Source organism: Ranitomeya variabilis, chromosome 1 (genome assembly GCF_051348905.1).
Source record: "Ranitomeya variabilis isolate aRanVar5 chromosome 1, aRanVar5.hap1, whole genome shotgun sequence".
NCBI lineage: Eukaryota > Metazoa > Chordata > Amphibia > Anura > Dendrobatidae > Ranitomeya > Ranitomeya variabilis.
The window spans coordinates 229,784,367-229,798,997 of NC_135232.1; the positions used below are offsets into that span (position 1 = coordinate 229,784,367).

At 42.9% G+C, this 14,631-nt stretch overlaps 1 protein-coding gene across 2 annotated transcripts in view; it reads left to right on the plus strand.

The window, feature by feature from the left end:
- Positions 1-12,996, plus strand: part of RFLNA (refilin A) — a 50,591-nt gene extending 37,595 nt beyond the window's left edge. For both annotated transcript variants that reach the window (XM_077293230.1, XM_077293231.1), the window contains 2 exons: positions 8,448-8,557; positions 9,018-12,996. In XM_077293230.1, coding sequence (XP_077149345.1) covers positions 8,448-8,557; positions 9,018-9,351 — 444 coding nt within the window. In that variant the 3' untranslated portion in view covers positions 9,352-12,996. The remainder of the gene's footprint in view (positions 1-8,447; positions 8,558-9,017) is intronic.
- The last annotated feature ends 1,635 nt before the right edge of the window (positions 12,997-14,631 follow it).

Here is a 14,631-nt window from a genome sequence, read left to right on the forward strand (position 1 = left end):
GTGCCCTCCCTCAATGAACCCTCAGCCCCCCAAGCAAAGGAATTGGTCAGAGACTAAGGTAACAGGACCCCTAATGCACCACACCCTTCCCCTCCATCGGATGGGTCAGATAACAAGGTTTAACAACCACAAATAAACATTTACATCCAGGTACATTATAGGTGATTTCTTCGCTGATTGGATTTGTTCTTTATTTTCTTTATTTTCATCTCCATCTTCAGACGTCATGATGACTTTTCACATCCTCATATCATCACTACAGACTTCCCTCTTTTCAGGTATTCTGTAGCACATCCCCACATGGTGCCTTTAAAAATAGGAGTGTTATTGATATGCCCTCTGCACAAAATATCTTTTTGTACTATACCTTAAATAAGCCCATTATTGTATATAGCCTACATACTGTCCACCTTAATGATCTATAGCCACCCCACTGTCTGCTATTATCAGATATACCGTAACTGCCACACACTCTGCCCCTACGAACTGCAGCCTATACCATGACTGATCCTCTCCACTATTTCCCTTACACTCTCTATATCTCCACACTGCCCCCATGATGTTAACCTATCTCCATACTGTGACCCCATTTCATGCTACCCCCCCTCCATATCCATTTGGTGGCCCCCCTCTTCACACTATGCTCTCATACTGCCCACCACATTGTCCTCTACAAACTGAACTGGCACAGCCAGCATCCCCCAGCATAATATCCCCAAAGCCAGCATCCCCCAGTATAATATCCCCACAGCCAGCATCCCCCAGTATATGTCCCCCACAGTCAGCATCCCCTAGTATAATATCCCACACAGTCAGCATCCCCTAGTATAATAACCCCACAGCCAGCATGCTCCAGTATAATATCCCAACAGTCAGCATCCCCCAGTATAATATCCCCACAGTCAGCATCCCCCAGTATAATATCCCCACAGACAGCATCCCCCAGTATAATATCACCACAGCCAGCATCCCCTAGTATAATATCCCCACAGCCAGCATCCTCTAGTATAATATCCCCACAGCCCGCATCCCCCAGCATAATATCCCCACAGCCAGCATCCTCTAGTATAATATCCCCACAGCCAGCATCCTCTAGTATAATATCCCCACAGCCAGCATCCCCTAGTGTAATATCCCCGCAGCCAGCATCTCCCAGTATAATATCCCCACAGCCAGCATCTCCCAGTATATTACCACAGCCAGCATCTCCCAGTATAATATTACCACAGCCAGCATCCCCCAGTATAATATCCCCACAGCCAGCATCCCCCAGTATATGTCCCCCACAGTCAGCATCCCCTAGTATAATATCCCACACAGTCAGCATCCCCTAGTATAATAACCCCACAGCCAGCATGCTCCAGTATAATATCCCAACAGTCAGCATCCCCCAGTATAATATCCCCACAGTCAGCATCCCCCAGTATAATATCCCCACAGACAGCATCCCCCAGTATAATATCACCACAGCCAGCATCCCCTAGTATAATATCCCCACAGCCAGCATCCTCTAGTATAATATCCCCACAGCCCGCATCCCCCAGCATAATATCCCCACAGCCAGCATCCTCTAGTATAATATCCCCACAGCCAGCATCCTCTAGTATAATATCCCCACAGCCAGCATCCCCTAGTGTAATATCCCCGCAGCCAGCATCTCCCAGTATAATATCCCCACAGCCAGCATCTCCCAGTATATTACCACAGCCAGCATCTCCCAGTATAATATTACCACAGCCAGCATCCCCTAGTATAATATCCCTACAGCCCGCATCCCTCAGTATAATATATCCCCCACAGTCAGCATGCCCCAGTATAGTATCCCCACAGCCCGCATCCCTGGTATAATATCCCCACAGCCCGCATCTCCCAGTATAATATCCCCACAACCAGCATCCCTTAGTATAATATCCCCACAGCCCGCATCTCTAGTAAAATATCCCCACAGCCAGCATCCCCCAGTATAATATCCCCACAGTCAGCATCCCCCAGAATAATACCCCCACAGCCCGCATCTCCCAGTATAATATATCCCCCACAGTCAGCATCCCCCAGTATAATAACCACACAGCCAGCATGCTCCAGTATAAGATCCCAGCAGTCAGCATCCCCAGTATAATATCCCCACAGTCAGCATCCCCCAATATAATATCACCACAGCCAGCATCCCCCAGTATAATATCCTCACAGTCAGAATCCCCCAGTATAATATCCCCACAGCCAGCATCCCCCAGTATAATATCCCCACAGCCCAGTATAATATCCCCACATTCAGCATCCCCCAGTATAATATATCCCCCACAGTCAGCATCCCCCAGTATAATATCCCCACAGTCAGCAACCCCCAGTATAATAACCCCACAGCCAGCATGCTCCAGTATAATATCCCAACAGTCAGCATCCCCCAGTATAATATCCCCACAGTCAGCATCCCCCAATATAATATCACCACAGCCAGCATCCCCCAGTATAATATATCCCCCACAGCCAGCATCCCCCAGTATAATATCCCCACAGTCAGCATCCCCCAATATAATATCACCACAGCCAGCATTCCCCAGTATAATATCCTCACAGCCAGCATCCTGCAGTATATCACCACAGCCCGCATCCCCCAGTATAATATCACCACAGCCAGCATCACCAGTATAATATCCCCACAGCCCGTGTCCCCAGTGTAATATATCCCCCACAGTCAGCATCCCCCAGTATAATAACCCCATAGTCAGCATCCGCAGTATAATATCCCCACAGTCAGCATCCCCCAGTATAATATCCTCACAGCTTCCCCAGTATATCTCCACAGTCAGCAGTCAGCATCCCCCAGTATAATATCCTCACAGTCAGCATCCCCTAGTATAATATTCCCAACAGCCCGCATCCCCCAGTATAATATCACCACAGCCAGCATTCCCAGTATAATATCCCCACAGCCCACGTCCCCAGTATAATATATCCCCCACAGTCAGCATCCCCCAGTATAATAACCCCATAGTCAGCATCCGCAGTATAATATCCCCACAGTCAGCTTCCCCCAGTATGATAACCCCACAGTCAGCATCCCCCAGTATAATATCCTCACAGTCAGCTTCCCCTAGTATAATAACCCCATAGTCAGCATCTGCAGTATAATATCCCTACAGTCAGCTTCCCCCAGTATAATTACTCCACAGTCAGCATCCCCCAGTATAATATCCTCACAGTCAGCATCCCCTAGTATAATATCCCCACAGCTCGCATCCCCCAGTATAATATCCCCACAGCCCGCGTCCCCAGTATAATATATCCCCCACAGTCAGCATCCCCCAGTATAATAACCCCATAGTCAGCATCTGCAGTATAATGTCCCTACAGTCAGCTTCCCCCAGTATAATTACCCCACAGTCAGCATCCCCCAGTATAATACCCTCACAGTGAGCTTCCTCCAGTATAATATCCTCACAGTCAGCATCCCCCAGTGTAATAACCCCATAGTCAGCATCTGCAGTATAATATCCCTACAGTCAACTTCCCCCAGTATAATTACCCCACAGCCCGCATCCCCCAGTATAATATCCCCATAACCCTTCTCTTGATGGCTCCCATTCGTTAGTTAAATAGAGTAAGAAAAATTTAAAAATACATAATCCAGTCTCCCTGTCCAGCACAGCCACTGTCAACACTTCTATGAAGCGCAGCAGTGGACGCAATGACATCACCATATGCCGCCACCCATCATCCCCTGTGTACTCTGTCTCTGACATGGCACAGGCTGAAAATGGCCTGCCTCTTGCTGGAGTTCCCGGCAGGGCAGGCAGCTGGCTATAGCTCCTCTGATCCTGTCCCAGGAGACGCTCATTTCAGTTGTATTTGCATCTGACAGACATGATTACAGTTGAGTGCAAGGAAGGAACGATGGCCGGGACGCAGACGGAGAGAGGGGTGAGCAGTGTCTGACATTAGTCTCCTGTGTGCCTGTGTCACAGCCATCACTTTACTGAATGTCTGCGGCTTGGGGAAAGCGCTGGGCAGATGCAGGCATTCAGAAGAGGGCACCCCCCGTGGGGAGGCAGGAGGTAGCGCCCAAACAAGTGCCTATTCTGCCTACCCATCGTCCCGGCCCTAGGCAGTGGTTGGCACGGGGCCACTTAGCAAAAGTCCTATTTGGGTCCCCCTTACCTTTATGATGCTGCCACAGTGACCCCACCACAGTATAATACCTCAAATACATGATGCCCCTAAAGTTCCCCACACATCCTATGAACTGAACATAAGGAGGAAGTCAGAGAGCAGTTGCTCTCTGACTTCCTCTTGATGTTTATTTCGTCAGAAGGTGGGGCCAGTGATGCCAGCGCTGATTGGGAGCTGGGCACCACGTGTCATGCAACCGAGCCCCGGGAACGCGAGTACCAATACCACTGGAATGGCGCTGGCCCGTGAAGTGAGTATAAGCTTTTTTGTTTTATCGGGGCTGAACATTTAGATCAAGAAGGGGTTATCCTAGTAGTAGTTTTCAGTTGAGATATCAGGTCTCCAACCATTAGCGCCCTTAACTGTGTGTAAGATGTTATTGCAGAAAGCCACTGGTGTGTATGAATAATAGTGCCGATGGTATTTCCTTCTTCAGAAGACAAGTCAACATGAAACAGTGCATTCATTTGTAAGGATATTTTGCAAGATAGGCTGGAGGCCATTTACCGTATATGACTAGAGTCTAAAACTGGGAAATGCTAAAACATGTTAGCCTGGTTCTAATTTCTGAACTGCAGATGTGGGAAGTGCCTGAGCTGGAGGCTTTTTTCCATCTGTAAATAACAAGAAGCTCAGGGCTGATTTCATTATAACAGATCTTATAACTTAGCCAAACATTAATGCTGTGGAAGTTAATATAAATGTACTTTCAGATGCGTTTTTGTTTGTTTTTGTTTGTGTTTTTTTTTTTTACAAATAGTGGACTTCTTTACATTAATGATTTTGGAGCTTCTTGCTTATCCTTATAAAGGATTATTGAGGCGTTTACAACTATACGGTCTGTATAGCTTTCTGCATAATTCACTTAATACGGTTCTAACAAGTGTAAATAGTATATAACTCAGACGTGCACAATATGTAGTTAAAGGGAACCTGTCACCCCCAAAATGGAAGTTGAGCTAAGCCCACCACCATCAGGGGCTTACCTACAGCATTCTGTAATGCTGTAGATAAGCCCCCGATGTATCCTGAAAGATGAGAAAAAGAGGTTAGATTATACTCACCGGGGCGGGCGGTCCGATCCAATGGGCATCGCGGTCCGGTCAGGGGCCTCCCATCTTCTTACGATGACATCCTCTTGTCTTCACGCCGCGGCTCCGGTGCAGGCGTACTTTGCCCTGTTGAGTGCAGAGCAAAGTACTGCAGTGCGCACGTGCCGGTCAGAGAGGCCCGGCTCCTGCGCACTGCAGTACTTTGCTCTGCCCTCAACAGGGCAGACAAAGTACGCCTGCGCCGGAGCCGCAGCGTGGAGACAAGGAGAGGACGTCATCCTATGAAGATGGGAGGCCCATTGGACCGGACAGCAGCGGGACCGCCTCTGGGTGAATATAATCTAACCTGTTTTTCTCATCTTTCAGGATACATCGGGGGCTTATCTACAGCATTACAGAATGCTGTAGATAAGCCCCTAATGTCGGTGGGCTTAGCTCAACTTCCATTTTGGGGGTGACAGGTTCCCTTTAAGGGACCACATGTGCCTTAGATAGAATTCTGAATTAATAGATGGAGCCCCAAATTCAGAATTCCCCCATACTAGAGAGGATAATAGCCACTTACCATTAAGACAGCAAACTGAATTAAATGGAATCTGTCAGCAGTGATTACCTATGTAATCTGACAGCAGCATCATGTAAGGACAGAGACCCTGAGTCCAGCAATGTATCATTTTTTAGTTTATTGGGTGCATCCGTTATGAAACAATCACAGTTTTCTCTACAACGGACCTAGTAGAGCTTTGAAATCTGAGTTGTGATAACCTCATCCACACCAGTGATTAGCAGCTTTCTGTGTACCCTGTATATTGACAGAAAGCTGCTAATCAGTTATGGGGTCATGTTTGGACCATAAAGCACAAGACACCTAGTCCAGTAGTGATAATCTCTTGCTGATTAAACACTAATTTTATTGAAACAAAAGCACACAGCCTGGAAAGTGACATGTCGCTGGAATTAGAGTCTCAGCCCATACATCATGGTGCACTCAGATTACATAGCAAAAACCTGCTGATAGATTCCGTTTAATGTGGAACTGTGTAATCCTTCTATTCTCCTATGGAGGCGCTCTAGCAGACGATACTGATTAGTGCTGATCACTAGGGTCGCGGGAACAGGACATCCTATGTCAGGTCATCATTGGGGACATCTTCTAAAATAAAAGGTACTCACGGCAAACAACTCTTTTTTCGTCAGACAAATTGACAAGTAGTTAAAAATACAGGTAAATAAGTCATCTTCCAGCAGTCAGCAAGCAGGGTTTGGCTGCCTGAGTGCACGTTTATTATTTTGGCTGCAGGAAAGTAAGCTATTACTCAAGCTGTCACCCTAAAATAAGAACTTAGTCTGGAATTTATGCTTAAAGTTATTTGGAATAGCGTCTGTCATTAAACAAAGCTGCTACTGCTTGCCTTGTAACTGGAAAGTTTCAGCTTAATTAAAATGTTCTGGTTTATCTCTAGAAGAACCAGTTAGGCATAAAATATTGTGTAGTGGATCAACTGCAAGCCTCCAAATAGTGCTGACGTATTAAAGGGATTTTCCAGGCCTTCAACATTTCTGGTTTATATTTAGGATTGGCCATGAATAATGGATTGGTGGAAATCCTACTCTCAGCATCCCCACTGATCAGCTAATTGAGGGTTATTTAGTTTTTACCCTTCATTGTTGACCAAGAACGGCTCCATATTTTTCTTAATGGCTGTTTGTGGTACTGCAGCTCTCTGTCGCTCAGTCCTAAGTAAGACTCGGCTTAAATATCAGGCATGGCTTCTTCAGTCAGGGGACCAGCGGGAGTCCCAAGAGAGAGACTCCACTGATCTGATATGGATGGCCTATCCGAAGACTGTGAGCTGTGATCCAAGATCCTGAACATCAAAAGAACTGTATTATGAGTACTCAAAAATGTGACTTTTCAAAGCTTTTAACTCAAAAATTGTGGTGTAAAACGTTGATGAATTTGAGTCCACTTACATAACCCTCTTATAAGAACCTGTAAGAGCTGAATTAAAAGCACGGTTGTAGAAAGAAAAATAAGAATATATAAGAATAAATTGCGTAAGAAAAATTCAGTTCTGTCAGATAAAGCATACAGTCCAATCTAATAGTTGTGGTTATTGGTGAGACTATACAGATTACACCCTCTAGTTGCTGAATCTAAATTCTAGAAGGTTTTGTTTTTTGGATATGACAGGGACCTGGTGGCCAATTACAGTAAATCAGCATACAATTACCAGTGGTGCCAGGTTATTAGCAGAAATTGAGCATTAAAATAAAAACTGATCATTACAGCAGTCAAGATCAATTTTTTTTATTGATAATGTAGAGGAAGAGACCATGATTCCAGTGATGTGTAACGTAATAAGCTGCTTAGTTTTGATAAAATCATTGTTTTATCAGCAAGAGATTATCATTAGAGGACTATAAACCTGCTGCTATGTAGTCCTCCATATTCATGAGCTCTAGATAACCCCTCCCCTACCACTGATTGGCAGCTTTCTGTGTACACTGTGATTGGGCAGAAAGCTGCCAATCAGTGGTAGGGGCGGGGCTATACAGAGCTCAGCATTCAGAGAACTGGTGGATCTGCAACAGGTAAAACAGTGATTTTATCAAAATGACAGCAAGCAGCTCAGTAAGTGACACATATCTGGAATCAGGGTCTTTCCCCTTACATTATGCTGCTCTTTAAGGCTAGGGTCACATTGCGTTATGTGACCGCGTTTAACGGACTACGTTACACCGCGGCATAATGCGGTGTTAACGTAGTCCGTTAACGCCGCCATAGCCTGTAATGGTGAACGCGTCGCTAGCGCCCGCCCACATTGGGCGTGCGCTAGCGATGTGCCGTCATTTGATTGATGGACCTTGGACGCTGCTTGCAGCGTCCGCGGCGCGCCCGAGGTCCGTTCCTCGCTAGTGCAGATCGGGGATCTGCGCTAGCGGGGACGCTGAACGCGGACCCTAGAGAAGCATTGCGTTAGCGCTATCCGCTAGCGCTATGCGCTTAACGGATTGCCCTAACGCAATGTGACCCTAGCCTAAAGGAGTTGCAAAAACCTGGTGACAGATTCCCTTTAAGAGCATCAAATGTTAAGCTACATAGCATTGTGAAACAGATGAATTAAATGTTGTCTTTGTTGCTTTTATTAATACACCTAGAGGTAATACTTTATGTACCTTGATAAAAATCTCAGCAGAATAAATCATTCCTCTCCTCTACAGATACCATATCTTCTACTTAACAACTTCCCTCCAGAGGCAAAGCCAAGGATGCACCCAGTTGTGTTTGGGGAAAGCATAGAAGTAAATCCAGAGCCAGTCCAAGAAATCAGGTAAATTACAATTTTATTGTTTTATCAGCCCACAGCCTTGTATGCCTTTGGGAGAAAATAAAAAAGCAACACAATGCCCCTAATATTTTTTACTATCATATGATAAATTGGATGGGGATGTTTAGCTAAAAAATAGGATCCTGTTTATTTAAACATTTACATTTTAGATTTTTGTGTTATTGCTGCTGACAAATATTTTCCTAGAAACAGATGAATTCCATAATTTCCTTTAATTAACCCATGCTGCACATCCTGACATTAAACAAGAACAGTCAGATGGATGATGCTCTCTTTGTACTTTTGATTATTTAAGAAGAGCATCACCTCCATACTCACGTGCTCTGCCATATTATTACTTTACATGATAATTTGTGTCAAATATCTTTCAAACTTTACTCTATGAATATGTCCACAGGAATACCTGCTCATATGTTCCTCTTGTTCCCACTTCTATTTCCAGATGCAATTCGGAAATCAAGTATGATTCAGAGAAGCATTTTCGAGATCATGTGTTTTATGCCCCAATACCGACCGTCACTTCTTTCAGTGAAACAATCATCTCCACTCCAAACTGCACGTGGAGGAATTACAAATCTCAGCTGGTTTTTGAGCCACGTAACAAGCCTCTGAGGTTTGAAAGCACAACTATCATCTACCCAAAACATGCCAAGAACATTTACAGAACAACACTCAACTACAACTGCGGGGGGCCAAAAAAATGGTTCGCCTCCAGTGTACATCTGGAACTGTGTGAGGAAACAAGCCCTTGTATGATATACTCAGATGATCTGTAATCCAGCACCAGGTTTATCACAACCTCTTCGGAGAACCTTATCTAAACAGTGCAAACATGGAAGAGAGAATCTGCAGTCTGGATCTGGATTTGATTGAAGAGTTTAACGCTGGAACTGGGTTCACCAGTATCATTCTTATTGATAATTCTTCTTGTATTTTTTCCTGTGCTGTTGTATGTAAAATCATTTCATGATTTCATGATAATCAGAAGATTTGTTGAAAGGTTTTACTATGAGATTTATTGTTCAGTCTTGGATGGATCATGAAGGCTCCTTGGCTTTCCAGATAATGTGGTGTGCGATCATCTACGCACCACTGGTGTGTCCAGGGTGAAACTGAGCAGTTATTCTGTTGAAGAAATATTTCCTTAAGGTTCTGTTATGTTTTAGGGGTACAAATGTGTACAAGAGAAGCAGGTCGGGTGGTCAGCTCTTATACAGAGGGATCTGTGCAATGGGTGGCTTGGCTTATGTATAAGCTACCAAAACTTTTGAAAAGTTGGAAAGTTTTGAGATGTTTTAGAATTTACATAATGAAGGTTGATTTAGGGAAGGAAAGACATGGCAACTGCAATTCTAACTTCCTTTAGTGATTGAAAACGGTTTTGGAGGCAACGACTGACGCTAGGATCAGATAAGCTGTGGTTACACATTTATTTTGGGGATTATATCTGTAACCTGAAGACTGAAGGTAGGATGGTATGCAGTAAGTTGACTTATTATGGACTAAGTAGTAACAATGATGTACTTCCCTATTGAAATGTGAGATATAAATTGTAAGCAACAGTAATGTAGTAGGTGAATCTCCACCTTTTATCATCATGTCAGTTTTAGTTCTAACATTCTGTACTGATTAATTTCGCCATACGTTGGAGGGTGAGAGTACCATTTTTTTCTGATACATCATGCCATGATTTCTGTTGATCAGTTGTTATATATTTTTAAAAAAAGTCTCTAAGTAGTTTAAAAAATAAAAATTAATCTTGAAAAGGCTGTGGAGTCGGAGACATTCCGTTGGTGTCCATTTTGGTGGAGTTGGAGTCGGTATAAAATGGATTGACTCCTAAAATATATAATAAATTGGGTACAGTAGTACAAAGTGTTTTCATAAGAATTTGGGAAAGTTGTGAAATGTCCTATAATTGTCTGTTCTGTTCCTGATCTAAGGATCTCAGCTTTTAGTTGAGATGAATCTGTGCTGCACCTTATGAACATGCTCAATAGTGAGGCCATGCTGTGGAGTTGGAGGTTTAGCTGAGATGAATCTGTGCTGCACTTTATGTACATGCTCAGTAGTGAGGCCGTGCTGTGGGTTTGGAGGTTTAGCTGAGATCAATCTGTGCTGCACTCTATGTTCATGCTCAGTAGTGAGGCCATGCTGTGGGGTTGGAGGTTTAGCTGAGATGAATCTGTGCTGCACTTTATGTACATGCTCAGTAGTGAGGCCGTGCTGTGGAGTTGGAAGTTTAGCTGAGATGAATCTGTGCTGCACTTTATGTACATGCTCAGTAGTGAGGCCGTGCTGTGGGTTTGGAGGTTTAGCTGAGATTAATCTGTGCTGCACTCTATGTTCATGCTCAGTAGCGAGGCCGTGCTGTGGGGTTGGAGGTTTAGCTGAGATGAATCTGTGCTGCACTTTATGTGCATGCTCAGTAGTGAGGCTGTGCTGTGGGGTTGGAGGTTTCGCTGAGATGAATCTGTGCTGCAACTTTATGTACATGCTCAGTAGTGAGGCCGTGCTGTGGAGTTGGAAGTTTAGCTGAGATGAATCTGTGCTGCACTTTATGTACATGCTCAGTAGTGAGGCCGTGCTGTGGGGTTGGAGGTTGAGCAGAGCTGAATCTGTGCTGCACTTTATGTACATTCTCAGTAGTGAGGCCGTGCTGTGGGGTCGGAGTCGGAAGTCAGGGAAATTGAGGAGTCGAAGTCAGTGGTTTGGCTAACCGATTCCACAGCCCTGACAAAGGAGCCAGGAAGAAAGGACCCAGGGAGTAAGGGGATAAGCGGAGGAGGTTATTGTCTCTAATGTTTTTTATGCCTCTCTATTAAGAGGCCTATGAACATTCTGTCTTATTAGGTCAATATATTACCAGTGTGCAGAAAAATGCCGCTAAGCGTGGATATATAGGACAGAGTTAAAAGGGTTATATGAGACTGGACTATTGATAACTCATCCAATGGATAGATTATTAATGTTAGATCAGCAGGACATCAAAAATTTGCACCCCCATTGATCAGCTGATATGTATTCTGGTAGTCGCCGGATGTCAGCCATATACAGCCCAGAACAACAGAGCTACATACATTGTTTTGCTGTTGACAACTGCAGTTTATCACCATTTCAAATAAATGGGAGATAAACTGCAGCATTCGGCAGCAATAGCTAAATAATGTATGAGCTGGCGTGTTCCTCACCCTACATTGCTTTCATCCATCGGCTGATATCAGCTGATCTTTGGGAATATCAGGTGTTGTACCCCCGTCAATCTCATAATAATGACTATATCTGGGGATAAGTCACCAATATGTGAGGCCTGAAAAAAACCTTAAAATAACTAAAAAGCAGTCAGAAATCATTTTTTTTCATACAAAACTGTAAATCCACTGCATATTATTTAGAGAAATAAATCATCACAGAATGTTCGACTTCTCTAGATGAACAAAACCAAAATGGTGTTAAGGGCAGGTAATCACTTTAGGGAAGGGTCTTTTCTGTCACTTTGTTTGGCTTGACTTGTTCTATATTACATTCCACTGTGGAAAGGTCTATAATTTTGTACACATGGAGATTTGTATGTACATTTGGTATTTATTTAGTTCCTCAGATTGGATATAATAAAACTTAAAATATTCTTGATATGTATTTTACTATTGTCTATATGTTTGGATACTTCAAAGGTTTGCATTGTTTAATGGTTTATTATGAAATGTACAGTATGTTAACAGGTACTGCCCAGGAATGCCAAGGAAAAGGACACTGTGTCATGACTGGCGTTTAAATGCCACCGAAGATGGTACTTTTCGGAATGACTGGTGAATAGTTAATGGGTGAAATAACTTTCAAAAGTAAAATTTGTTATCAACATCAATTAGTCATAATTAGGGATGATCAAATAGCTTCAGATAACTCCCTATCCGAATAGCTATAGCGCTTACTGAATAGCTGCATCGGGAACCTGGATACCTAGCACTCCATGTATCCGGGTTCCCGATGCAGCTATTCGGGAAGCGCTATAGCTATTCGGATCTGAAGCTATTTGATCATCCCTAGTCATAATAAATAACAATCAAGAATGTTTTTCTTTATAAAAAAATTAGAGTTTTTTTAAATTATGGTCATTTGTCATTGTGTTAAATATTTTTTTTATTTTATGTCTATTTTATTGTGGGGCAGGCTATGGGGAGAGAATTATGAATTATGGTGGCCTGTGAATTGTGCTAAAGATACATTAATACATTTGGTGTTATGTTTTGAAAATTTGAACCAACTGTTATTATGACAATGTACGTATGATTATTTCCTTTTTGCTACATTTTGGTGATAAATAGACTTATATAAATGTGATCCTAATTTATGTTTGTAGACTGGAGATTTTCATTGGCATGTATAATCACTGCTTAAATATACTACAGCCTGTGCTCTTACGTCACTTTTCATTATTCTTCCGTAACTTATTATATTTATTGTATATTTGTTTTGTGTTTCATTCTTTTTGCGTATTTCATTTGTAAGAAAGTCACAACTTGTCAGAATGTCTGTTTTAGTGAATTTCATTATTATAGCTCCTGTAGGTTTCTCCTGTTTTACAATTTGTAAGACATGATAATGCCAGAGTTGATATCCTCACTCACCGTTTGTCTATACAACAGAAGTCAGGTTACAAAGTATCCAGAAAAACACCACTCAAAAGACTATAAAATGTAAAAAAAAATGTAAGGATTAAATGTAAAAAAGACATGAACCAGAGAGTACGGTAAATGGGACATGTAAGAGGATTCAAAAGGGGATAAAATCAAGTAGATAAAGGTGGAAGAGGGTTTACACAAACAGTAAAGGGTAGCAAGGTAGTCTATATCAGACAAAGGGAATACTAATGATCTTCCATGATTCACGTAAGAATTTGCATGTAAGGCATGATAAATCACAGTATGGACTATTAAGACAGTATAGTGACAGAAAATCAGTCCGTCTATATGTATATCATGCATTATAGTACTGGAAGACAAGAAAAAAACCTTAATCAGTCCATATCTAATATAAAGGTAGTAAGGCGCCTACCCATATTGAGGTGAAGGGACCCCACATACAGCCACCAGTGCCCCAACGCGCCTTTCGCTGTGACGCCTTCTCAAAGGGAGTGTCACAATACTCTGTATTAACCGGTATAGAAAAAGAGCCAAAAGGCCAGAACAAAAACGACCAAAAAGTCCATATGTATAGAAATACAAAGATAGCTGTGAATTTTCATCAAAAAAATACCGTTTAAATAATAACGAACGGGCAAAAAGATGTAAATCCTTAATAAGTGTAAAAGTATCAGGCCCCGTGGATGGAGAAAAAGATAAGCCCTTCTCTAATAAGGATATATCAGAGGAGGAGAGGGGATAATCACTCAGGTTAATTACCTTATTTTGATGGCCACCATCACTCTGCTGGAACCCATACCGTTTGTAAGGATGAAAATTTGAATGGTGGCCCCTCCTATTTCCTGAGCGTGTAACCATAGATGAGGTAGAAGCATCCGATGTCTCACCAGCAGATGATATGGATGAGATGGAATTATTACGATGGTAAGTTTGTATATGGGGAGTGCTCTTCATCCACCTGTACACGCTCTTGGACTGATAGTCTTTTGAGTCCCTATTAAAATTGCGGACCTGAGTATCATGAATTTTCTTTAGAGTGGCATCCAAGGTCTTTTCTTATTCTTTTTCAAACAGCTGTATTTTTTCATTTGAACAGCCAGTTCTAAGCTCAAGTTGGGCAGCATCAATCTGCTTATCCAGATCATTAATAGATCTAGAGTTCAAATTTATAAGGAGTTGCATAAATGATCTAGAACATAAATTGCATGCCTCCTCCCAGTCACTTATGAAAGATTCATCATCTATAGGAAATGTAGGGACAACCCGAACCCGTAAGCCCCTAGGTATGAGGGCACGTGACACATATTTCTCCAGAAACGCCCGGTTCCACCAGAGCTTGGTACGTTTCACAAGCATCCTCTGTATAGAGCCACAAGCATCGTCCCATCTGTGATCGCCTGACAACTGCATACC